Source organism: Moschus berezovskii, chromosome 20, assembly GCF_049115385.1.
Source record: "Moschus berezovskii isolate FMDL1 chromosome 20, NW_MosBer_1.0, whole genome shotgun sequence".
NCBI classification, from domain to species: Eukaryota; Metazoa; Chordata; class Mammalia; order Artiodactyla; family Moschidae; genus Moschus; species Moschus berezovskii.
In genome coordinates, this window is record NC_142479.1 from 39,105,324 (window position 1) to 39,128,668 (window position 23,345).

Below are 23,345 nucleotides of genomic sequence, written 5' to 3' on the forward strand. Positions count from 1 at the left end.
GCCTCCCAAGGCGGGGGTGAGAATCATCAGGCTCTGCTCCCCCATACTCCATCATCTTTATTGGCAAATGTGTGGAGGAGAGACGCTTAACTCCAAAAATAAGAAACAAAGGGGGATAAAGAGGCCTCTGATTTCCTGGGGTTTTTTTCCAAGTCAAAGACAAAGGTGGGTGGAGCCTCTGCCTCTGGTTTCCTGCTGAAGCACAGAGGAACCAGGCCAAGAGTTCAGTCAGGAGCACCCCTTCCTCAGTCTCCTTTCCATCCCACACCAAGGCCAGCAGGGCAGCCTCTCTCCCCTAAGCCAATGGTCAGAGCCTCTTCCTTGAGTTCCCTCCTTTTTCTCTCTCACCTTTTCCCAGCCTCTTTACACCTCGGGTTGGTTCTGTCACTCCCATTAAAACTTTTCAGGGGGTACCAAAGTCCTAAGGAAAGGCCTGACCTCCTGAGCGTGTTCTGCAAGGCCCTGCAGACTGAACCCAATCAGCTCAGGGACCATGCCAGCTTGTTCACCTGGGTCCCCAGAACCTGGCACAGTGAAAGTCTGCTGGAAGGATGATCTGACACCTTGTTTGGCTTCTGCCAGCGTCTCTGGCTGCATCGGCCTTCATATCCCACCGTGTGCTCCACATGTGCTCCATTCATTCAATACCCAGAGGACTTCCAGTGCACCCAGATCTGTGAGGACACTGGACATCCAGAGGAAAATCAGGTTTCACCTGCTCTTTCCTGAAGATGCTCATGGAACTACTGTGCTTCCCATCAAGAAACTGGACAAGGGACTTCCCTGGCGGTCCAGTGGTTAAGAATCTGCTTGCCGATGGAGGGGACACAGGTTCAATCTCTGCGCCAGGAAGATCCCACATGCCACAGGGTAACTAAGCCCACTGGCCACAACTACTGAGCCTGTGCTCTATAATTTGCGAAACTTAGAGCCCATGCTCCGCAACGAGAAGTCACTGCAATGAGAAGCCCAACCACCACAACTAGAGTAGCCCCCTCTCTCAGCAACTAGAGAAAGCCCTCCCAACAGCAACAAAGACCCAGCACAGCTAAAAATAAATAAATACAAATTTGGGAAAAAAGAAAAACCCCAACCAAACAAAAAAATGTTGAGTGAAAGAAGCCAAATGCAAACAATAAACAGTGTGTGATTCCGTTGACCGAAAGGTCAAGAGCAGGCAGAAACTATCTCTGGGTTTTAGAAATCGGAATAGTAATTGCTGGGGAATTCCCTGGCGATCTAGCAGTCAGGACTCCACGCTTTTCACCACCCAGGGCTAGGCAGTAAGACTAAGCAGACTTCTTCACAGACAATATGCACTGTACCTATTATAGGCCTACACTGTCCCAGGTACCTTAGGACACCTGACAGATCCAGCCCCTCCCATGTGGAGCCAGGCCATAGCAAATCAGAGATGAGAGATGTGCAGGGAACAATCACATCTGTTATCTGCCCTAGTGGGAGGGCAAGAGAGCCGGCAAGAAAACCACAGGAGGAGAACTGTGGACTACAATTTTCCCATCAATGCTGGAATTTTCCATATGTTTACCAAGATGAGTGGGCTTTGCCCCCCACGAGACTCTGGACTGCATCTGCTATGCTCACACATCTATCCCTGGGACAGAATGACATAGGCCAGATGGCCTAAGACTGGTCCTGAGACCCGTGAGGGAAAGGGAGAGGGCATACTCCTTCTCAGAGCCTTCTTGGAACCAGACTGTGTCCCGCCCCACAGGGCAAACAGAAGTGTACAGAACCCTCGTGTCAGCAGAGGTAACATGTGGGAGGGGCCAGAGGAGGCCAGGAAGTGCCAGAGATGGGAAGTTGTGCCCTGAGGTATGGAGCGCTGCCCTGGATCACCAAGACCAGGTACCAATCTGAAATTGGGCTAAGGAGCCACTCAGAAGCTGTCTCCACCCCACTTACTCCAGAGCCCCCCACATGTTCCACCCTGGGGAGCTCCCCAAAAGGCCCATTTCGGGGGCAGCACATGAGACTGGGAAAGGACATTCAGAGCAGGGGAAAAGGCCAAGGGCTTTAATCTTAGAGACTCGGTGCGGTCTGGGGCTGACTACCTGCGCCACCATCAACACCTCGGTTGTGGCGCCATTTCACAGCCCAGAAGGCTGCGCCAGGCCGGCTTTCTGCATCAGAGTGCCATGAAGCCCTCTCAGGTACTCTGTCCTGTTTAGCTTTATCCCCGGGCCCTGGGCGGGGTCTCTCTACCAGGGGTTATTCATTTCATGGGTGGGGCTCTGGTTGAGCGAGGTGGAGGATTCGGTTGAAGGGGGCACGGCGCAGAGGTGAAGGAGGAACGAGACACCGAGGAGGAAGTCTGGGGAGGGGTGAGAAGTTCTTCGGAGAAGTCTGGAAAGCGGGTGGGAAGGTGGAGAGAGGGTGGGAAGGGGGCGAGCAAAGGACCGGCGAAGGGAGGGCCCCCGGGTCTGGCCTGGCTGGCCGGGCGCCAGCACCCGCCAACCTCATCCACCCCCTCCCCACTACCCTATCCCTCGGGGAACCCGGGCCCCGCCGCCAAGCTCCGCCCCGCGGCTTCGGCCCTGCCCTCCCCGGGATTTAGTCCCGGCAGCCTGGGCGGCTCCCCCGCCGCTGCTTCCGCCTTCGCCAGGTGAGGGTCGGGAGAGGCAGGGGCTCTGGGGGCTGGGCTGGCGGGGCGGCCTTCGTTTGGGGGCGCGTCCCGGGGTGCGAGACTCCCCTCCCTGGTCCTTCTCTTCCGCGGCCACGTCTCCTGCTGTACCCCATCTCGTGCTGTCCGTCCCCTTCTCACCTGGCCACTGGTCCGAATGTCCTAGCGTCCTGGGCTTTCTCCAATCCCCGCCCCTGCTCTGGCCCGCGATTCCTCGCCATCTCCGAACGTCCCTCGGGACCCAGCCTGGGGCCCTCCGCTTCCTCCGGGCTTAACTAAGTAGGGGTGGGAGGGGGGCAGGTGTGCGTAAGGGAGAGTGTGTGCGCAGACAGCCGGCACCGAGCGCCTTATTAAATAAAGACTGGTGGAGTTGCCTGGACTCACGTGTGCCGGCCGGGCTCTGTCTCGGGATCTGAGCTTAGGTGGGTGGGGAAGGGACTGTGTACCTGGCAGCCTAGGTGTACCTGAGGTTTACCGACCGTCACAAATGCCCGATTTGATTTCACATCTTGCTGACTAGGGTGTGGAAGAGGCAATGTCTCTGGGCAGAGGGGCAGCCTACCGGCATATCTCAGGTACATGTGGACACCAAAGCTTGATGTCTTGTGTGTTTGTGTGGACCTGGGTGTCTCACACGTGAGGGCCGATGAATCTTGGAGGCAGTAAACTCAACATGTCTCAAGGGGGTGTGTGTGAGGGGTATGGTGGCAGGAAGCCTGGTGTCTTGCGGCAGGTAGTATATGCCTCAGCTGGGAGTGGACATGTGTGTCTCTGGTGTCTTATGCATCATATCTCTAGGGCATCTATAGGTATGACGTGTGTGTGTGTGTGTTGTACCTCTGTGTCTGAAGTGTGGTTAGTGTATCTGGGCATCTCTGGAGTGTATGTGGTGGATCAGAATGTCTCCGGTGTACCTGAGTGGGTGTGTACAAGGGTGCACCTTAGGTCTAAGAGGCAGTATATCTGGGTGGCCTAGGGGTACAGGCAGGGCTTCCCAGGTGGCACTAGTGGTAAAGAACCCACCTGCCAATGCAGAAGACATAAGAGATGCGGGTTCCATCCCTGGGTCGGGAAGATTCCCTGGAGGAGAGCATGGCAACCCACTCTAGTATTCTTGCCTGGAGAATTCCAAGGACAGAGGAGCCTGGTGGGTTACAGTCCATAGGGTGGCAAAGAGTTGGACATGACTGAAGCGACTTAGCCTGCACAGGGGTACAGGCAGTGTGCCATATCTCAGAGCGGGGCCAAACACCTCAAGTCTGCTAGGTGCTGAAATCTTAGGTGTGAGGAGAACGTTCTTCCTGGGTGCAGTTTGTGTGTACGAGGGGCAGGATTCCTGGCTGACCCTGAGATCCCTCCCTGTGTACTGGAGTGTTTCTGAGGGTTTGAAGGTGGAGCTGGCGACCATGTCTCTGGTGCCTGAGTGTCTCAGGTGACTACCCTGGACCATGTGACTGGAGGATGGGGCCTCACAGGGGTCCCTCCTCCAGACATGCTCCCCGAGGTGGGTTCCCTGTGGCTGCTGCAGCTGCTCCGAGACCTCCAGCTGGCCCAGTTTTACCGGCCCATCCTGGAGGAGCTTAACGTGACTCGGCCGGAGCACTTCGACTTTGTAAGAGCTGAAGATCTGGATGGCATTGGCATGGGCCGGCCTGGTGAGAGTCCCCTGCCCCTAGGCCCTACTGTTTCCTTCCCCAGCCTGTTAGTTGCTACTCTCCTCCAACCACCACACACCCCAGCCTTCTTGCTTGTAAATCCCTTGCATCTTGCTCCCTGCCGCCCCCATTACCCCATCCCTTTGATTCTGGCCTCCCTCAGCCCAACGTAGACTGGCTGAAGCTCTGAAGAGGCACCGTTCGGGGCTCAAGTCTAAGAACTGGGTCTACAAGGTGTGTGTTTTGGGGTGGAGGCAAGAGACTTTTCAGGGCCAGCTCAGGTCCGGGCAGGGGGCAGGCTGAGTGGCAGAGAAGAGTGTAAACAGGGTTCCAAACACCTGATTTCCCACCCTTGTTTCAGATCCTTGGGGGCTTTGCCTCTGGGCAGAAGGAGACCACCCCACCCTCAGATAGCCTTCCATCCCTTCCTGAGCCAGATGGGAGACTCAAGTGTCTGATCCCAGACCGGGCTGTGTGCCGAGGGGAGCTTCTGGGCTCTGGCTGCTTTGGCGTGGTGCACCGAGGGCTGTGGACACTACCCAGCGGCCAGACTGTGAGTGTCCAGGGAGCCTACTTCATTCTTGGATCTTGGGCCAGCTGCCCCCTCTCTGAGGGCCCTCTCTGCTCTGGCCTTGGCTTAACTGTTTGCTCCCACGCCTGACGGTGCTTCCCCCCATGCCCAGGTCCCAGTGGCTGTCAAGTCCCTCCGGGTGGGTCCCGAAGGTCCCGAGGGCACTGAGCTAGAGGACTTCCTGAGAGAAGTGTCCATCATGATGAACTTGGAGCATCCACACGTGCTGCGTCTGCACGGCCTTGTACTGGGCCAGCCTCTGCAGATGGTGAGCAAACCCTGAAGCTGGCACCTCGGACAGTCCGCGGGCCGATGCACTACAGGAGGGTGAGCGCTAGGGTCTCATGGGGCCGGACCACAGCTCACACCGACGTGCTCCTGCAGGTGATGGAGCTGGCGCCCCTGGGCTCCCTGCACGCGCGTCTGACGGCCCCGGCCCCCACGCCCCCGCTGCCCCTGGCCTTGCTCTGCCTCTTCCTGCGGCAGGTGGCGGGGGCCATGGCGTACCTGGGGGCCCGTGGGCTGGTGCATCGAGACCTGGCCACGCGCAACCTGCTGCTGGCTTCACCGCGCACCATCAAGGTGGCAGACTTCGGGCTGGTGCGACCGCTGGGCGGCGCCCGGGGCCGCTACATCATGGGCGGGCCCCGACGCATCCCCTTTGCCTGGTGAGAACCTGGGCGGAGGGGCAGGATCTGGGGGCTGGAGCCGAGGGGGTGGTCCTCTGAAGGAGGCGGGGACTATTGGAGTCTTCCGGTCTGGAAGGTCCGAGAAAGGAGGACTTTGGAAGGAACACAGGCCGGCAGGCCTCATTAAGGGGGCGTGCCCAGTGGCAGGTGGGCGCTCTGGGCGCACACCCTGCGCACACATCCGGCCCCCTTCAGCTCCGCTTCCGCAGGTGTGCGCCCGAGAGCCTGCGCCATGGGGCCTTCTCGTCTGCCTCGGACGTGTGGATGTATGGGGTGACGCTGTGGGAGATGTTCGCTGGGGGCGAGGAGCCCTGGGCCGGGGTCCCGCCATTCCTCATCCTGCAGCGGCTGGAGAAGGACCGAGCCCGCCTGCCCAGGCCTCCTCTCTGCTCCAGGGCCCTCTACACCCTGGCCTTGCGCTGCTGGGCCTCGCACCCTGCTGACCGGCCCACCTTTTCCGACCTAGAGGGACTGCTCCAAGAGGTGGGAACTCCTGCCTCTCCGGAAACCTCCAGTCTCTCTTGCCTCTGTTTCCTCTCCCAAGGTCCCATGCACAAGATGGACATATGCTGATTCCCAGGTTGGGGTCTGGGACCTGACTCTGAACAAAGCAGATTCATTCCACACCTTCAGGGTCCTCAGAGCCCCAGGGAGACAGCTGGGGTCTAGTTTATGCTGGCTGGGTGCTGGGGAAGAGAGAGGGGAGCCCAGAACGGCAGGATGCAGTGGGTGTTTGAGGCAGAGGAAAGGTTCAGCGTGGGAGGGGGAAGTGCAGGGACCAAGGTGGCAGGGGCACTTTAGGGGTGTATCAAGGAGGGACTTAGAAGACATGGTAAATAATGGGTGCTAACACTGAGAGTCCTCGGTGTGTGTAAGATACTGTACTAAGTGCTGTCCATGTATCCTGATGCATGTTCACTCATTCAGTGCTCAGAACAACCCAGCTCGATCTTAGGGAGAGGGCAGTTAAGACACTGACAGTTAAGTGATTTGCCTAAAGTCACACAGGAAGTGGAGGAGTGGAGAGCTGAACCAGTCACTCCGACTGCAGAGCTGTGCCCTACATCACTATATACTCTTAACATTAAAGGAGTTTAGTCCTTAACTCTGAGGACGTCTGGGGGCCACGGAAGGGTTGTGAGCAGGAGAGTTACAAGCCATCTTTATATATATGTCACTCTGGTTTCCTTGCTGGTGTTAGTGGTAAAGAACCCACCTGCCATGCAGGTGACGTAAGAGACGTGGGTTCAATCCCTGGGTTGGGAAAATCCCCTGGAGGAGGGCATGGCAACCCACTCCAGTATTCGTGCCTGGAGAACCCCATGGACAGAGAGCCTGGTGGGCTACAGTCCATAGGGTCGCAAAGAGTTGAACACAACTGAAGCGACTTAGCATAGCACACACTCTGGTTTGGTGCAAGAATGGATTAGAAGATGAGACTGAAGATGGGAAGACCAGTAGACTGCATTGACTGTGAAGCAGAAGTGAGAGGAAGAGGTCTGGGTGAAGGTGGAGGCAGTGGTGCTACAGAGAAGTGGAGAATTCCCAGAGGTGCTTGGGAGGCAGATCTGATGGGCCGGGGTATGGAGTGAAAGTATACAGGGTGACTCTCCCCTTGGCCCCCCTAGATAGAGGCAGGGTCCCCTTTTGTTGCTCCCTGACCCCTGGGCTGTGTCCAGCTTGGCATGGAATCCAGGTCTGCCTCCACTGGATTACAACCGAGAGACAGGGACCAGCCTACCCTGGGCCCAGGACACAGGACACACCTGGTAGGGGGTTGCTTGATGGGTGCATGAACAGTCTCTCCTCTGTTCCCATGACATTACCCTTGTGACTCATGCCACAAGCCCAGCCACCCTTTCCTCCTGTCTCTACAGGCCTGGCCTCCTGAGGGACGTTGTGTGAAGGAGGTCATGGAGCCCGGTGCCCTGAGGATGGAGCCTGGTGACCCCATCACTATCATCGAGGGCAGGTGAGGGTCTCATGCTTCCCACCCAGCCCCAGGAGGACTCCCTCCCAACCCTCCCAGCTCAGCTTCCCCCCAGCTCCTTGAACCCCAGGCCTCTGCCTCCTCACCCCCCTGGGCCCCGAGCACTCTACCACAGTTGTGGCCTCCCTGCTAGAGCCACTGCTGGCCCTTTTGTGTTAGAGAGAAAAAAGTGTCCCTTCCTCCGGGCAGATGTGGCTCCATAGTGCACAGCTTGTGAGCTGAATGTGGACCGGGGCCCAGCCCCAACTCTCCCCTGGCTCCCAGCCCTTTCACCTACACCTCTTCTCACAGCCCTGACTCCACAACGTGGAAGGGCCAGAACGGTCGCACATTCAAAGCGGGCAGCTTCCCAGCCTCGGCGGTGACGCTGGTAGACCCACCAGCCACCCGCCCCGTCCTCAGAAGCACCCCTGCCCGGGGAGAGCGACACCAGAGAAACGCAGATGGGTAAGGACCTGAAAGAGTGGGGACCAGAGCTAGGCTGGGGAACCAACCAACGCCAGCAACTTTTCTGGAAGGGGAGCCTGTGGGGGAGGTGAAGGTGGAGGGGAGAAGGGTGAAATTGGAGGGAGGTGGGTAAAGGTGGAGGGGAGGCTGGACGTGCCTCAGGTCTCAGCCTGCTCAGGTCTCAGCCTGCTTGGAGGCCCCAGAGATTCTTTGGGGGAGGGCACTGCTCACTGGGGTGGGGGTGGAGAATGATCTAGAACACTCTCCGACAGGGACAGAGGGAAGGCAAAGCTTCAGGATGCCCCTCAGGCTCGGGGCCAGAGAAGGAATGTGGCTCTGCAGAGGACTAAAGGTGGGCGTGGTGGTGGGGACAGAGCCTGCATGGGGACAGAGCCTGCAGGGTCTCCCAGGAGGTCTGGAATCACCTTCCAACAATGCCCCTTGCTCTGATTGCATCTGTGATCTCCCCACCTATGACGTCCTGCCCTTCCTCTGCCTGCTGACACGCTGGCTGGACTTCGGGCAGCATCTCCCCGCTGCAGCCCCTGGCCGCTCTCTTGGCCCCCTGGCTGCCTGGATATGGGCATCCATCCTGCACATCTGGGTTCTGGTCCTCCTGGACAGAGGACCACCCCGAGGACAGCACAGATAGCCAGAGAATGGCAAGAAGGCAGCTGGGCTTCCTCTCAAGTTGTGTTTTCTTTATCAAATATGCAGGCATTTCCAAGAGTCTGGAGTCGGTTCTTTCCCTGGGTCCCCGCCCCACAGGAGGCGGGTCAAGCCCCCCTGAACTTCAACATGCCAGAACTGGGCCCCAGGGACCCCAAGGCCGGCCACCTCGCCTTCCCATGGCTGCCAGCTCTTCCCAGGCTCCCAGGGAGCGGCCTCCCTGGCCCAAGAGAGAAGACCCCCACAGTCACCCCGTAGGAGCACCTGGAGCCAACAAAGCCGCCATCCCCTCTGGAGGACCCTTGTCTGACCCCGAGCTGCAGAGGAGGGTTATGGAGGTGAGGCCTCCCTGAAGTGGCCTGGTGTCCAGAGAGGCTGCAGACTGGGGGAGGGGCCTAAGTGAGGCTTCGTCCCCGGCAGGTGGAGCTGAGTGTGCATGGAGTCACCCACCAGGAGTGCCAGGCTGCTCTAAGAGCCACTGGGGGAGATGTGGTTTCTGCCATCCGGAATCTCAAGGTAAAGTCCGACCCTTCCCCTGGTTCCCACCCTTTCTGGCCCTGCCCTCTGGCAGTCAGCTGCCTGTCCTCCCACCCCCACAGGTAGAGCAGCTCTTCTACCTCAGCAGTTGGTCCAGAGCGGACTGCCGGCGCATCCTGGAGCGTTACCAGTGGGACCTCTCTGCCGCCAGCCGCTATGTCCTGGCCCGGCCCTGAGCTCTGTTCCTTTGGGCACAGACACCAGACAGACCAAGGGCCTGGCCACATGAGACCAGGCAGAAGCAGAACAAGGTCCCAACAGGCCTGTGGTAGGTACAGGAGCCCAGCATCGGGCACTGGTGTCTCCTCACCTGCCCCTTGGCCTCTGAGGGCACAAGCTCCCTTGGCCATAGGAGGATCTAGTCCACTCTGCCCAACAAGAGGGAATACTTGGAGGAGCGGAGCTGTGACACATCATACCCACAGGAAGCTTCTGTCACTGCAGAAAATGAGCACAAGGCCATTCTGGGTCACGGGAGAAGCCATCCTGAACTGCCATCAGCTACCATACTGGGCTCTGTGGGGGCAGCCATCTTGGATGACTTGGGAAATACAGCTTCAGCTGCCTTGGCATGGTCTGGGGCCATCATGGGTAATGAAAGGGGCTCTCTTAGACTCAAGGACACATGATCTTGGCAGTGTGGATTATGAGATGGGCCAGCGCCTGCCCATCCCAGCTGTCATATTTCTCTTTGTCTCTTCCCACACCCAACTCTTTCTCCTACCCTCTCCCATTACATACATCTTCCAGTGTGCAAAAAGTTACAAAGTTTATATGAATGTAACATAAAAAGATACAGCTTCCTTCCTGGGGCAAGGGAAGGAATGGGTGGTTAAGGCACAGGAAGTCGCAGCAAGCACCAGCTGAGGGAGAGGAAGTTGGCCCTGGGGTCCTGGCCCTAGTGGGGAGGTAGGATGCCCTCAAGAGTGCCATCGTCTGAGGCTGAACAAATTGGCCAAGCGGATGCGGGGAAAGGGTGGCCAGGTCTGCCATCTTTGGTGCCTTTTCCACCCCCAGCCCTGTCAGAAAACCCCAGAGTCCTGCATTCTAAGGCCTCATCTGGAGCAGAGACCCTGGAAGGGGTTGGGAGGAAGTGGGTAGGGAACATTTGAAAGCCAATATGCCTGCATGCTGAGGGACCACGGGAGATGTGGCAGGAAGTAGCAGGGGAAGGGCTCTCATACATACCCTTCTGTAGGGGCCACAGGTGAAGGAGGCCAGGGGAGCAGGGGAGGAATGGGGCACCAAGCCCCCAGCCTCTCAGGCTTCCCTGTCTCTCGCCTGCAGTGTACATGGAGGAAAGGGGCTGCCTCTGAGCAGGGGCCAGGGCGAGTTGACCATCCTGAATTCTGGTTGAGTTGATGGTCTCCTCACCCAGAGGGGGCCTCTAACTGGTGATGGCAGAGGGCCCAGCGCCTCCTCGCTTCTCGAAGAACATGTAGTCCTGAGGGGAGGGCGTGGTCAGCAGGATATCTGGCTGGGCCAGTGTGGCTCAGCTATCACAACCCAGGTCTGGAACCCCAAACCCCGAAAGATTCTGTCCCTGAGCCTCTCCTAGCAGGAGGCCAAGAAGCGCTCAGAACCTCTGAGTGAGAGCAGAGGGGTGATGGGGGGAGGAGCAAGGGCCGCCGACTCACAATGAGGAACGTGGCTCCGAGCAGCACAGCCTTCACCCTCACATCCAGGTCCAGCGGGAACTGTAGGCCGAAGTCATCTGTGTCAGTGAGGGCTTCTCGGAGCAGGCCCCCCCACTGCTTGCTGATGCGGCCCACACTGCGGGATTCGTCTGGGGTCTTCACCTGGCAGGAGAGAGGGAGGGAGGGAGATCCCACGTGTGTGCCTGAGCTCATCTGCCTCCGGTCCCACTCCCACAGTCCCTGATTATGAACTGTGCAGGCTGTACACACAGTGAATCCTCCCAAAGCCTTTGGGTTCCATGTGACATTTGCGGACACTGAGCCACCCGAAGTTACCCTGTGAGTCCACAACAAAAATCGGGATGGCAACTTGGATCTGTTGCTCTTGAAAGGCCACACATGACTACTAAACATCAGTGTTGGGAGAAACAGAAGCACAATGCAGTCTAATCTCCTTAGCGGATGGCCAGTTGCTAGGTTTGTTTTGGTTACCAAAGTCCTTGCCACCAACCGTTGGTGCAGTTTGTGCCCCGTACAGAGTAGCCTGGCTAGATGGGCTAAATGAGGCTGCTAAAGGCCTGATTGTGCTCAGCCAACCAGGCTGCTAGATGGCCCAGAGGGGTGTCTGTCCTCTCATCTGCAAGGTAGTGTGCATATAGGCCTCATCCAGGGTGGATACAAGTCCATCCAGTGGGAGGAGGGGGCAGCAGAAAGTGGCCTCTGAGGACCAGGGTCTTCACTGGCCTCTCTGAGCCCAGCAGCAACAGGCCCTGCCAATGTGGGTGGTAATTCACAGTGACCGCCTGGACTTTATCCTCCGCTCATTCTCCTGTGGCTAGAAATGGAGTGATGTCCTGCCCATCTCCTTCCCCAAAGGTTCCACAGCCCTGGGGAACTTCCTGCAGACCAGTCCCAGATTGGGCAGGGCCTCTCCCAGCCAGCCCTGTGGTCTCAAGAGCACAACTCCAAGTGTGGACCATTCATATTACATAAAAGACTGACCTGATGAGAACCATGCAGTCTACATATTACCATCCAGAGATCAAGTTATCTCTTTCCCAGTGAGTTCCTATCAAAGAAGCTTTCCCCAGGTACCAAAGTGACTCAGTTTTAAAAAGTAACCTTTGGTAGAGCACCTTATCAGAAGCCTTGGAAAGCCTACCAGACTATACCTGTTGTTTCCTCCCTTATCTACATATATAATTATCTCTTAAAGTATTCAAGTGCCTTTATCTTCTAGAAAAGAAGGTGCTTTCCAGGCTTTACTCTTAAATGGTCACCACTTGGATTCTCTAGGCTCCAGGTTGGTGACCAGAATGTATGGTAAGAAGGACATCATCTGGATTTCAGGCTGGGAGTGGATGGGTGGACATTTGGCAAGGCAAGCCACAGGATGTTAACAAGTGAAATCAGTGCTTGCTCCAGGGCCTGGGCTCACGAACTCACACAAACAGCAGCCATGTGGGCCCAGCCCAAGGTACACTCAATAATCATCCTTCACTCTAAATCCAGCCTGGCCTAAGATTATTTTTTTCTCCCTCAACACAAGGTTGCAGATCGCAATCAGCATTGGCTCTTAAGATGAAATCCTCTCAGCCATGTTTTTATAAGACCCTGGTCCATCTTATTTCTAAGTAGAGGAAAGCCAGCAATGTGGTAGGCAACACAGTGGGTTTGGATTAATGAGCTCTTGACTATCCTGCCTCATGGATGCCTTGGTTTATGAAGGTCCCAGGAATCTCCCCTTATTCCTGATACCTCAAAGTTGGTGTCTGTGCCACAGCCGCATGTCCAGCAGGGCCCCACCACTCTCAGGAGGGTCTGGCGGTCAGCATCCTGAATGGAGAACTTGGGGATGAAAGGATGCCAGGTCTGTAGAACGTGGCCAATGGTGGTGCCCGGTGGAGCCTGGACTTCCATCTGGAGTGGGAAGCAGACAGAATCACTGCCCAGCTGGGTACCCTGGCCCCCAAACTCTCACCAGTCTAGCTCTATCATCTGTTTCCCCTCATGAGACCTCCCATCCCCTTCACTAGACCACCTGTCTTCCCTCTCACTAGGCCTCCCATCCCACCTGCTGCTGGCCAACTCCATTCAGAGGACCATCTCATCCCATGCCTCACCCAGGTTCTGCCACCATCACTGGCCAGCCCCTTACCCAAGTTACTCTCTGGCCCCAGCCTTCCCCACTCACCTCCTGGAGGCCACAGGGACAGCAGCTGCAGCCACAGTGGAGGGGGCGGAGCAGACGCAGCACCTCTCTGTCCCCGGGGTCCACCAGGCGGACCCGCAGGGGCCGGCGGGCACCACAGCACAGCCGGGCACAGCAGTTGCTCTCCTCCGCCGCCTGACCCAGGGGTTGTCCAGCCCCGGAGCGCAGTTCGTAGCGGTTACATGTCTCCCAGCCCAAGAGTGCTGCCAAGGGGTGACATGCTGAGGCTCCGACACCAGCGCCTGCCCCAGAGCCCACTATTTGCCCCCGTGATGAGGCCCAACCTATTCCTCCTTCCACTCACTTTCCACCGGCTCAGCCTTCTGGTGAATCAAGATCTGATCAATCTGGAAAGACAGTAAGGGCCATGCGGACATCAGCTGGCCGGCCTAGTTGCCTGGGTCCCCTCCCTGTCACTCCTCCCTTCCTTCCTCCCTCCCTCCCACTCACCTGCACCAGGAATTCGAGGCCAGAAGGCACCCCTGGCAATGGCAGGAAGGGGACAGCTGGTCCCAGGGCCCCAGGGCCAGGCGAGGGGAAGAGAGCAAAGCCCGGCGCAGGGGCAGGCACGTGGGCAGGCACTGGTGCCTGCCCGGGCCCGGACACCTGGCCGGGCCCAGGGCCGGGATGCAGTGCCGGCTCCGGGTATCCAGCAGTCACAGGGTAGGGAGGTGGGGGCGAAGGGGCGTAGCCTTTGGGGGGCAAGTAACCTGTGGGGGGACAAGAGTAGGTTAGAAGGGGTCCCTGACTTCATCCTTTTACCCCTTGGCCCACAGGCCGCGAGGCTGCGGGGAAAATGTGATGAGAAGAGAATGAGAAAGATGGGGCGGGGGAGCAGGGCGGTGGCTTCTCGGGGAGGAAGGGAGGGGCCCCACACAGCCAGTCCGAGCACATTCCCGGAGGATGCGTCTGACACCGGGCTACCAAGTCCGTGGGGGGATAACGGAGACCCTCGACCTTGCATCCACTTACCTGCCATGGGAGAGGGGCGAGGATTCGTGGGATGTCGGTGTCCCAGAGTTTTAGTTCTAGAAGTGGAGGCAAGCTCGAAGACAGCAGACAGACACAAAGACAGACACAAAGACCGACAGGCAAACGCGGAGAGGCAGCTGCGCCCAGCGCCGGCCCAGGGTCTCTAGGGCGGCGCGTCTGACTCGGGGAGAAACCGAAAGTGTCAGCGGGCAAGGCGGGGGCGCTGGGACCCTGGATTCCCGCAGGGGCCCCAGTACCGCCCCCTCCCTTTGTTCTCCCATTCTCCGCGGAGGAGGCTGTTGGCAGACGGCAGGACAGATGGGCCTGCAGTCAGACCGACGACCCGACCTCGAGGGAGGTCTCCTGACCCCTCTGTTGCCCCTGCTCACCTGAAGCCCCTAGAATAGCCCGGGTGCCCAGCACTCGGCGGCCCGAGGAGCTTGTGGAGGCGGGCCCAGAGGTGACTCCGCCCCCGCCCCGTCCAGGCCCCGCCCCTCCCGGCAAGAGCGGCGCGCCTGCGCAGAAAGAATGCCAGCTTTCTTTCCTGTGGGGCCGCAGAGCGCAGGCCACCGGCTCCGTGGCTTGGCGGGCGTCCCCGCCCTTTCTGCTCGGATGCTGAAGCTCGCCTGGGAGGGCAGCCGGGTGAGATCTAGCCGTGCGACCCCCGCCAGGTCTGCGGGCGCAGAGTGACCAGTGACCCTTGGTGGGAGCGAGGGCCGCTCGAGCGGCGCTGGACCCCAGGCTCCTCCTCCTGAGGGCGGTTCGGACCTCGCTGACGCAGCCGAGCACCCTACGCTTCTCACCCATTGGCTTTTCCGTCTGGCTCCTGGCTCCCCTTCTGCCTCCTTGGGGCTACCTTGCCCGTCTTCTCTACCTGACGCAGCAGTGACCCACACGGACACTTTGCAATTACAATACTTCCTTCAGGCGCCCCCAGCCACGCGGGGGACAGGCCGCCAGACTGTCAGTAACGGGAGTGCGAGAGGCGAGGCAGAGGAGGCAGCCCGGACGCAGGCAGGCCTTCCCCAACAGGCATCACTTCCTTGACTTGGAGTCCTGAGCCCAGGCCGGGAGGTGTGAGGGGGTCCTGTGCCTTGGGGGCCTAAGAGCTGAGTGGCAAGAAATGCCCTTTTAGATAGGAATCCGGGCCACGTCCGCAGAAGGCCTTGTGGGAGGTGGGCTTTGGCCCCCCAGGGCAGCAGGAGCCCAGTGAAAGATTTTCTGACGACGGAGGGAAGTCAGCTATTTTAGAAAACCATTTAAACTGCGTGGTGGAGAACAGAGGCACCTAAGACTGGGTTGTTGCCAGTAGTCTGGGGGAGGGGAATGGCTGTGATAGTGTAGACAGACGGGAAGCGGCAGACTTTGGCTATATTTAGACAATAATAGAGAACTTGCTTTGAGAGGTGAGATGCGGAGGTGAGTCCAGGATGACTTCTGTTGCCTGTCTGGTGACCAGGCAGATGGGGGGCCTCACCCAGCAAGATGAACATAGGGAGAAGCAGGTTTGCCGGCTCCTCTGTCCCTGTGTCCATGTTCCTCTGGGCTGGTCCTACAGCTTCAGTCATCATCTGCTTCAAACCCAAGTGCCAGACCTCTCTCCTGGTATCCCTTAGTGCCTCAGATTCTACCTGGCCCAAACCATGCGCCAACCTCCACCAAAGCACATACAGAAACTCAGTTATTCAGCATAGATTTAATGAGTCCCTACTGTATTTCAGTCAGGCAATAAAAAAAAGTATGTACAATTTTTTTTTTAAGTAACAAAATTCCTGGAGAAGGCAATGGCACCCCACTCCAGTACTCTTGCCAGGAAATCCCATGGACGGAGGAGCCTGCAGTCCATGGGGTTGCTAAGAGTCGGGCATGAGCGACTTCACTTTCACTTTTCACTTTCATGCATTGGAGAAGGAAATGGCAACCCACTCCAGTGTTCTTGCCTGGAGAATCCCAGGGACGGGGGAGCCTGGTGGGCTGCCATCTCTGGGGTTGCACAGAATTGGACAGGACTGAAGGTCCGTCTAGTCAAGGCTATGGTTTTTCCCGTGGTCATGTATGGATGTGAGAGTTGGACTATGAAGAAAGCTGATCGCTGAAGAATTGATGCTTTTGAACTGTGGTGCTAGAGAAGACTCTTGAGAGTCCCTTGGTCTGCAAGGAGATCCAACCAGTCCATTCTAGAGGAGATCAATCCTGGGTGTTCATTGGAAAGACTTATGCCGAAGCTGAAACTGCAATACTTTGGCCACCTCATGCGACGAGTTGACTCACTGGAAAAGACTCTGATGCTGGGAGCGATTGGGGGTAGGAGGAGACGGGGACGACAGAGAATGAGATGGCTGGATGGCATCACCGACTCGATGGACGTGAGTTTGAGTGAACTCCGGGAGTTGGTGATGGACAGGGAGGCCTGGCATGCTGTGGTTCATGGGGTCGCTAAGAGTCGGACATGATTGAGCGACTGAACTGAACTGAACTGAACTGAAGTGACTTAGCAGCAGCAGCAACAAAATTCCTAATCTCCCCAGGAAGAAACAATGTACATAAAATACATCAGAAGTCAGATGGTGCCTTGTGCTATAATAAAAAATAGAGCAGGGAAAGGAGAATGATGAGCAGGAGTTGCACTTTTAAAGAGGGTGAACTAGAAAGGCATCATCACCAAGGTGATGGTTGAGCACAGACCTAAAGAAGGTTGAGGATTAAGCCATGCAGATTGCTGCTGCTGCTGCTGCTAAGTCACTTCAGTCGTGTCCGACTCTGTGTGACCCCATAGACGGCAGCCCACCAGGCTCCCCCATCCCTGGGATTCTCCAGGCAAGAACACTGGAGTGGGTTGCCATTTCCTTCTCCAATGTGTGAAAGTGAAAAGTGAAAGTGAGGTCGCTCAGTCGTGTCCAACTGAGTGACCCCATGGACTGCAGCGTACCAGGCTCCTCCATCCATGGGATTTTCTAGGCAAGAGTACTGGAGTGGCTTGCCACTAGATGAAGAGTTTTTCAGGTAGAGAGAACAAGGGCAAAGGCCCAGAGGTAGAAGTGTACCTTGTTTGTTCAGTTAACCAAAGACCAGTGTGGCTGCAATGAAAAGAATGAAGAGGAGGAAAGAGAGGTCACAGGAGGCCAGATCACATATGGCCCTGTAGACCACTGGCTTCTACTGAATGAAAGGCAAAGTGTTGGAGGATTTGGCCAGAGAGGAGACATGAGATTTACATATTGAAAGGGTGGTCCTCAACCCTAGCCACAAGTTCAAATCATCTGGGGTGCTTTAAAAAATACCTCTGGGACTTCCCTGGTGGTCCAGTGGCTAAGACTCTGTGCTCCCAAAGCAGAGGGCCCTGGTTTCATTCCTGGTCAGGAAACTAGATCCCACGTGCCTCAACTAATAGTTCAAATGCCACAACTTAAGATCCCACATGCTGCAACAAAGATGGATGATCCCAGATGCTGCAACTAAGACGTATCACAGCTAAATACATATTAAATCTAAACAAATCCTGTGGACAGAGGAGCCTGGCTGGCTACAGTCCACAGAGTCGCAGAAAGTCGTGTCTATGACTGAGCAACAACAAAACTAAAAAAACCTGTGGGCCCCACTTCATTTCATTTACATTAGAATATCTGAAGTAAGGGCTTCCCTGGTGGCTCAGACAGTAAAGAATCCACCTGCAGTGTGGGAGACCTGGGTTCGATCCCTGGGTTGGGAAAATCCCCTGGAGGAGGGCATGGCAACCCTCTCCAGTATTCTTGCCTGGAGAATCCCATGGTAAGAGGAGCCTGGTCCTCTGTAGCCCCATAGGCTACAGTCATGGGGTCACCAAGAGTGTGACATGACTGAGTGGCTAAGCACAAGCACATGTCTGAAGTGAGGTGCAGACATAGGAACCTTTTGAGAATTCAACAGGGAATTCAAGGGAAATTCTTGCAAAAAGCTAGATGAGATCTGATGGTGGCTTGGACCAGCTGTCAGAGTAGTAGCAATGGAGGTGGTGAGAAATGGTCAGTTTCAAGTTCTGCATTTGAGCCAACAGGATTTCATGATAGCTTGGATATAGGATGTAAGGAAAAGGGAAGTCAAAGCTGACTCAGACTTGGTCCAGGAGGCCCTTCACTCTTGTTGCTTGGTCATTTCCTGCCCGCCCATTCCATCCTGAATTCCAAGCACTCTGATTCTCCAATTGACTTACTACCAGTATAATCTAGTCTCCTTCTCTGGTGAACTATGCATGCCGAACTCAGCAATTGAGTCTTCAGTTCAGTTCAGTTCAGTCGCTCAGTCATGTCCGACTCTTTGCGACCCCATGAATCACAGCATGCCAGGCCTCCCTGTCCATCACCAACTCCCGGAGTTCACACAAACTCATGTCCATCGAGTCGGTGATGCCATCCAGCCATCTCATTCTCTGTCGTCCCCTTCTCCTCCCGCCCCCAACCTTTCCCAGCATCAGTCTTTTCCAGTGAGTCAACTCGTCGCATGAGGTGGCCAAAGTATTGCAGTTTCAGCTTTAGCATCAGTCCTTCTAATGAACACCCAGGATTGATCTCCTTTAGAATGGACTGGTTGGATCTCCTTGCAGTACAAGGGACTCTCAAGTCTTCTCCAACACCACAGTTCAAAAGCATCAATTCTTCGGCGATCAGCTTTCTTCACAGTCCAACTCTCACATCCATACATGACCACGGGAAAAACCATAGCCTTGACTAGACAGACCTTTGTTGGCAAAGTAATGTCTCTGCTTTTTAATATACTATCAAGGTTAGTCATAACTTTCCTTCCAAGGAGTAAGCGTCTTTTAATTTCATGGCTGCAATCAGCATCTGCAGTGATTTTGGAGCCCAAAAATATAAAGTCTGACACTGTTTCCACTGTTTTTCCATCTATTTACCAGTTCCCAAAGGCAAAACAAGTTCAGTATCTACTTGTAACCTGAACACACTATATCAAATTATTTTTTAAAGGGTCTATTTTCACTGTTGAAATCTTGAATTTCTTGGTACATACAAAGAAAAAAATCTTAGCTTTGGGAATTGGATAGAAGAGAGTTTGAATCACAGCTTCCCCAGGTCTTGGCTATAGGATATAGGACAAGTTGTTCTCATAGCTTCACTTTCCACTGACTAGCAGGACTGTTCAGTGGGAAGTGGACACAATGTGCAGTAATTACCAATTACCACGTGGGCCTTATTTAGCTTGGTTCCTCAAGAGTCTGACCCACTTGGAGGATCAAAGCAAAGGTAATAGGGATACAGTCTATAGACTGTCAAGGTCTCCTCTGCCCGGAGGTTCCCTGCACTCCAGATGCTGCCTGAGATGAAGGGCACTGGACTGGGAGGTAGGAGCCTGGGGATCCAATGATGGCTCTGCCACTGGCACTTTGGAGATCTCCTGAGGCCTTATTTTACTCATCTTCATTTTTTTGGCCACACCGTACAGCTTGTAGGATCTTAGTTCCCTAACCAGGGATTGAACCTGGGCCCACAGAGCCCTAGCCACTGGATTGCCAAGGACATCTCCTCATCTTTACAATCAAGTGATATTTTGATCCTCTACTAATACACCTCAGTTTATGCCTCCCTTCTGGATATAAATGCTCCAGCCCCCACCCCCCATTGCCCTCAGAAGAGTCCAACCCCTCAACACAAGGCACTCCATCATTTGGCCCCATCTGTTCTCATCTTTCACTGCTGACCATCTCATGATCTTTAAGCCAGCCACCAGGAATCCTTTCTAGTCTCAAAGGCACAGGGTTCTTGCTTCCAAAGCAGTGCTCTGGTCTGGAAGATGCCCCTTTCTCTCCTCATCACCTAATTCCTACAGGTCTCCACTGAACACTGATACACTGTAGATGCTACAGGGATATGGCGTTTAGCAGGGACTAGGGTCAGAGAGAAATTCTGGATTTAAAAGTATGGAGGGACTTCCCTGATGGTCAGTTGCTAAGACTCTGCACTTTCAATGCAGAGGGCCTGGGTTCTTTAATCTCTGCTTGGGGAAGTAGATCCCATATGCCACAACTAAGACCCGGCACAGCCAAATAAATAGAAGTATGCCAGTTGTAATTAAAGCTATAGGGCCAAATGAAATTACCTAGAAATTCTCACTCAGCTGAATGGTCTGCACTTTTTTGAATGCACACGTTCACAAAAATTAAGTATGCACTGACAGTATACTATACAGATATCCACGTTTATAAAATATACACAAAAATAGACATTTTAAAAGGTGAAATTAAAATATATAAACATTTACCTGAGTTCTCTTTTAATTAAAATTTGGTTAAACCAGGTAGACAAGAATCTGGTAAAGCAGCCATAGAGAGAGAAGACCAGGAGAGTAGTGTCACAGAAGAAATAGGATGTGTTTGAGCACAGTGTGGCCAACTGTGTCAAATGCTGCAGAGGCTCAGGGAGATGAGACTGAAAATCACTGGGTCTGGCAAATGAGATCATAGTGATTCATGGAATCTTTCCCATGAATGGGGAAGAGGTGAGATAGAAGACTGACCAGAGAGGACTGTGAAGTAAACTTGAGGCCAGATCTCTCTCCCCGAGCTCCCCAGTTACCTGCTTGGTATCTCCACTCAGATGTCTCCCAGTCATTTCAGAAGCAACGGTGTCCAAAACTGACCTCCTTCAATCTGTCCCTTCCTTTAGTGTTTCTTATCTGAGTAACAGCACCTCCACCTGACCAGGTGCATAAACCAGAAATCTCCCTCTCTTTCATCTTCTAAATTGGACCATTTTCACCAGCCAAGCCACCATTGCCATCTCACAGCTGGACCTCCAGTGGTTTCTGGGCTGGTCTCTGTTGGTATCCTCGCTGTCCTCTGATTGGTTCTCCAAATCTTTTAAACATATAAAAATCAGACTCTAGCACTCTCTCACTTTAAACCTTTCAATGATTTACTGTCGCGCTGCAAATAAATTCTGAGTGCTTCACCACCGCCTGCAAGGTCTGCACTGGCCATGGGAGACCCTCTAATCACTATATGTCAGCCAAGCTGCTTTTGCTCTTTCTCCAATCTGCTCAATTCTCTCCAGCCTCAAGGATTTCAAACTGCTCCATTTCAGCCTGTTTACCAGGTATTCTTTCTGCCAAAAACCACATTTCCCCACCAATCTGTGCATGGTTGATTCCAGCCTTAAGGGGCCCTGCTCTGTGAGGCCTTCCTAACTCAAGGGACACACCCTTCCCTGCCCATTGTTCTGGCCTCCCTATTCTTTTCCTTCAAGCACACAGTACATCTCATAGTGATACATTTGTGTTCAGTTGTTGAAGGTCTGTTTCCAGTACTAGATGAAAACCCCACTAGGGAAAGACAGTATCTGTCTTATCTAACCATTTGGTTCAGTTTCCTTGTAACATTTGTCTAACACATGACCCAACACTTGATGAACACTTTAATAAAAATTGGCCCCCTAAATACCATCCAGTTTTCTGCTGCTGGTGCTACTCCAGTCTGCCTGGCCACCTTTTCTCACCCCTTTTCTGACTAAGAAACTCAGCCCACACTGAGGACTCAGGTGGCCCCATGCCCCTCCCTTCCCATCTCCTTCTCTTTGTTCACTGTGTTTCAGCCACACAACAGACCTGTTTTAAGAATCATCTCAAGCACTGTGAAGCATTTTCTGACTCCCAACACATGATGTTCGGTCTCAGCTTTGAACCCCAAAGTATTTTGTAAGTAATGACACACCTTCCATCCCACCTTGCCTTAACCTTGACTTCTAGAGTAAGTGGGTGCCCCAGAAAACCACTACCCTACCAAACTCTAGTCTTAATTCTAGTGAGCATCAGTACTACAAGATGAGCTTGTTAGAATACAGATTCCCAGGCCCTGAAGAAGGCTTTGGTAAGAATCTGCGTTAGTTCAAGCGTTCTTTATGACTCTAATGCCCACCAGTTTAAGAACCTAATAACAAGTTAACCTGAAGTGAACAGTGACTCTCCACCCAAACCTCATTGATTCGGTCTTGGGAAAGGGAAGGAGTTTAAAGGTTGACAATTTTTGCCCTCTTTTAGGAGGTTAGATGAACAAAAACTCCAAAGTTCTTTATTTGCCTTTCTCTTTTAATTCCTTCCCTGCTCCACTTCTTAAAAAAAAAAAGTACCCAGAAATTAAACACAAGAAAGCTCAAAGAGCCAAGGCAAGCCAGCCCAAGAGTAGCAGGCTCCCTCCCACAGGAGCCAAATTCTGGAAGCTGGGGTCTCCACTCAGAGCCTGGTAGTAAAAGGTGGTGCAGAATAAGGTAGTTCCAGAAGCTAGCAGTAACCCAGCCTGAAGGAGATACAAGGCAGAATTCAGGCCAGTAAGAACCCGGCGGGTTAGAGGGAATGGGTGGGGCTTGGTCAGGGTTAGGGGTGGGGATGGGGGGAATTACCCAGAGGGGCTTTCTGCACAGGGGTACCGCTAACAGGGCCAGGCTGTGTAAGAAGTGGTGTTTGTTGGACTTGTCAAAGAGCTGTAAGAAAAAAAGAAATGGGGGTACTTCCTGAGCAACGCGAGACACCGGAGGCTGGGGCAGAGATACAAGTGGACAGGAACGTCCAACTCGATCTCTCAAGCCCCAGCCTGCCCCTCCCTGAGGCACCCAGGCCTCAGACTTGCATTCCTTGCCACTCCTAAGACCCGCGTTCCGTCCCTCCCCTCCTTCTCTCAGGGATCCCAGACTTTGCGCCCTCCGAGGCCTCAAAGTCGAGGAGCCCCAGCACGGCTACTTCACCTCCTTCCCGTAGGCATCCGGAAACTGGGCTCCTGTGGAAAGGAGAAGCAAAGGTTACCAGTCCTAGCGCCAACCCAGACAGTCCCCACTCCTGTGGTGGTGGTGGTGGACCCAGGTAGACGCCGACGAGAAAGGGAGCCCCCAGGAGGCTTCTGATTGGTGGAAACACGCACGGGCAGTTCTGGGAACCCAGTGGACCCGGCTGAGAGGTTTTTTAAAAGGTTCAGGGTTCCGCGGGTAGTCTGGTCAATGGGAGGGCCGACATTTCCTTTAGACTCTGCCTCAGTACCAGATCCTAAAGATCCCCCCCAGCACAATCCCAGTTCCATCCCCAGCCCCCTGACCGTGCGCCCCGTAGGAGGCCAAGCCTAAGGCCCCAGCTCCGGACAAGGCACCCAGGCGGCGGAAAACAGCCCCAGGACCCGCCATGGCTATCGACGGTCACGCGCCGAACGAACACCGCCCGGACCCCCCAAGAAGCCAACCAATCCCGATTTCCCATGCAAATAAGGTCTATGGGTGCCCAATCCGGACCGTGTTCATTTTAGCGTCCAGGTCCTCACCCGGGTACTTGGACCTTTGTAAAACCTCTGTTG

General features: G+C 54.9%; 3 protein-coding genes across 11 annotated transcripts; 1 reads left to right on the top strand and 2 right to left on the bottom strand.

Annotated features, from left to right (window-relative positions):
* The first annotated feature begins 1,782 nt into the window (after positions 1–1,782).
* TNK1 (tyrosine kinase non receptor 1) lies at positions 1,783–9,962 on the top strand. Of its 8 annotated transcripts, XR_008683162.2 has the most exons (15): positions 1,820–1,869; positions 2,118–2,174; positions 4,135–4,299; positions 4,463–4,533; positions 4,661–4,852; positions 4,983–5,138; positions 5,255–5,538; positions 5,769–6,042; positions 7,437–7,531; positions 7,841–7,996; positions 8,269–8,348; positions 8,714–9,003; positions 9,086–9,181; positions 9,265–9,470; positions 9,647–9,962. XR_008683162.2 is itself a non-coding variant. In XM_055405567.2 (14 exons), exons 1-14 carry the CDS (start codon positions 1,839–1,841, stop codon positions 9,376–9,378), a joined length of 2,061 nt encoding a protein of 686 aa, XP_055261542.2. In that variant the 5' UTR covers positions 1,820–1,838; the 3' UTR covers positions 9,379–9,962. The 8 variants fall into 8 exon arrangements, 7 of the variants coding, with proteins under 7 accessions (XP_055261571.2, XP_055261542.2, XP_055261553.2 ...); XM_055405567.2 differs by having other exon boundaries at positions 9,265–9,962; XM_055405578.2 differs by lacking the exon at positions 2,118–2,174 and adding an exon at positions 3,165–3,219 and having other exon boundaries at positions 1,850–1,869; positions 9,265–9,962.
* On the bottom strand, positions 9,955–14,553 carry PLSCR3 (phospholipid scramblase 3). 2 transcript variants are annotated; one of them, XM_055405629.2, is made up of 8 exons: positions 14,413–14,553; positions 14,024–14,200; positions 13,502–13,761; positions 13,356–13,398; positions 13,034–13,254; positions 12,598–12,759; positions 10,840–11,001; positions 9,955–10,646 (listed from the first exon to the last, which is right to left on the bottom strand). In XM_055405629.2, exons 2-8 carry the CDS (start codon positions 14,028–14,030, stop codon positions 10,590–10,592), a joined length of 912 nt encoding a protein of 303 aa, XP_055261604.1. In that variant the 5' UTR covers positions 14,031–14,200; positions 14,413–14,553; the 3' UTR covers positions 9,955–10,589. The 2 variants fall into 2 exon arrangements, with proteins under 2 accessions (XP_055261604.1, XP_055261602.1); XM_055405627.2 differs by having other exon boundaries at positions 14,024–14,533.
* A 7,522-nt stretch (positions 14,554–22,075) lies between these two features.
* On the bottom strand, positions 22,076–23,241 carry TMEM256 (transmembrane protein 256). Its single transcript, XM_055405652.2, has 4 exons — positions 23,094–23,241; positions 22,750–22,781; positions 22,408–22,488; positions 22,076–22,304 (listed from the first exon to the last, which is right to left on the bottom strand). The coding sequence occupies exons 1-4, from the start codon at positions 23,176–23,178 to the stop codon at positions 22,161–22,163; spliced, it is 342 nt and encodes a 113-aa protein (XP_055261627.1). The 5' UTR covers positions 23,179–23,241; the 3' UTR covers positions 22,076–22,160.
* Positions 23,242–23,345: the final 104 nt, after the last annotated feature.

Coding starts and splice junctions, on each gene's coding strand:
- TNK1 (XM_055405567.2), top strand. CDS start 1,839: ATGGAGCGCTGCCCTGGATCACCAAGACCAG. Junction 7,532..7,840: donor ATCACTATCATCGAGGGCAG/GTGAGGGTCTCA, acceptor CTCTTCTCACAG/CCCTGACTCCACAACGTGGA. Junction 8,349..8,713: donor GGCTCTGCAGAGGACTAAAG/GTGGGCGTGGTG, acceptor TCAAATATGCAG/GCATTTCCAAGAGTCTGGAG.
- PLSCR3 (XM_055405629.2), bottom strand. Junction 13,255..13,355: donor GAAGGCTGAGCCGGTGGAAA/GTGAGTGGAAGG, acceptor ACCCCTTGGCAG/CACTCTTGGGCTGGGAGACA. Junction 11,002..12,597: donor GCACAGACACCAACTTTGAG/GTATCAGGAATA, acceptor CTCTCCTGCCAG/GTGAAGACCCCAGACGAATC.
- TMEM256 (XM_055405652.2), bottom strand. CDS start 23,178: ATGGCGGGTCCTGGGGCTGTTTTCCGCCGCCTGGGTGCCTTGTCCGGA. Junction 22,782..23,093: donor GGCCTCCTACGGGGCGCACG/GTCAGGGGGCTG, acceptor TCCTTTCCACAG/GAGCCCAGTTTCCGGATGCC. Junction 22,489..22,749: donor CGGATGCCTACGGGAAGGAG/GTGAAGTAGCCG, acceptor TTTTTCTTACAG/CTCTTTGACAAGTCCAACAA.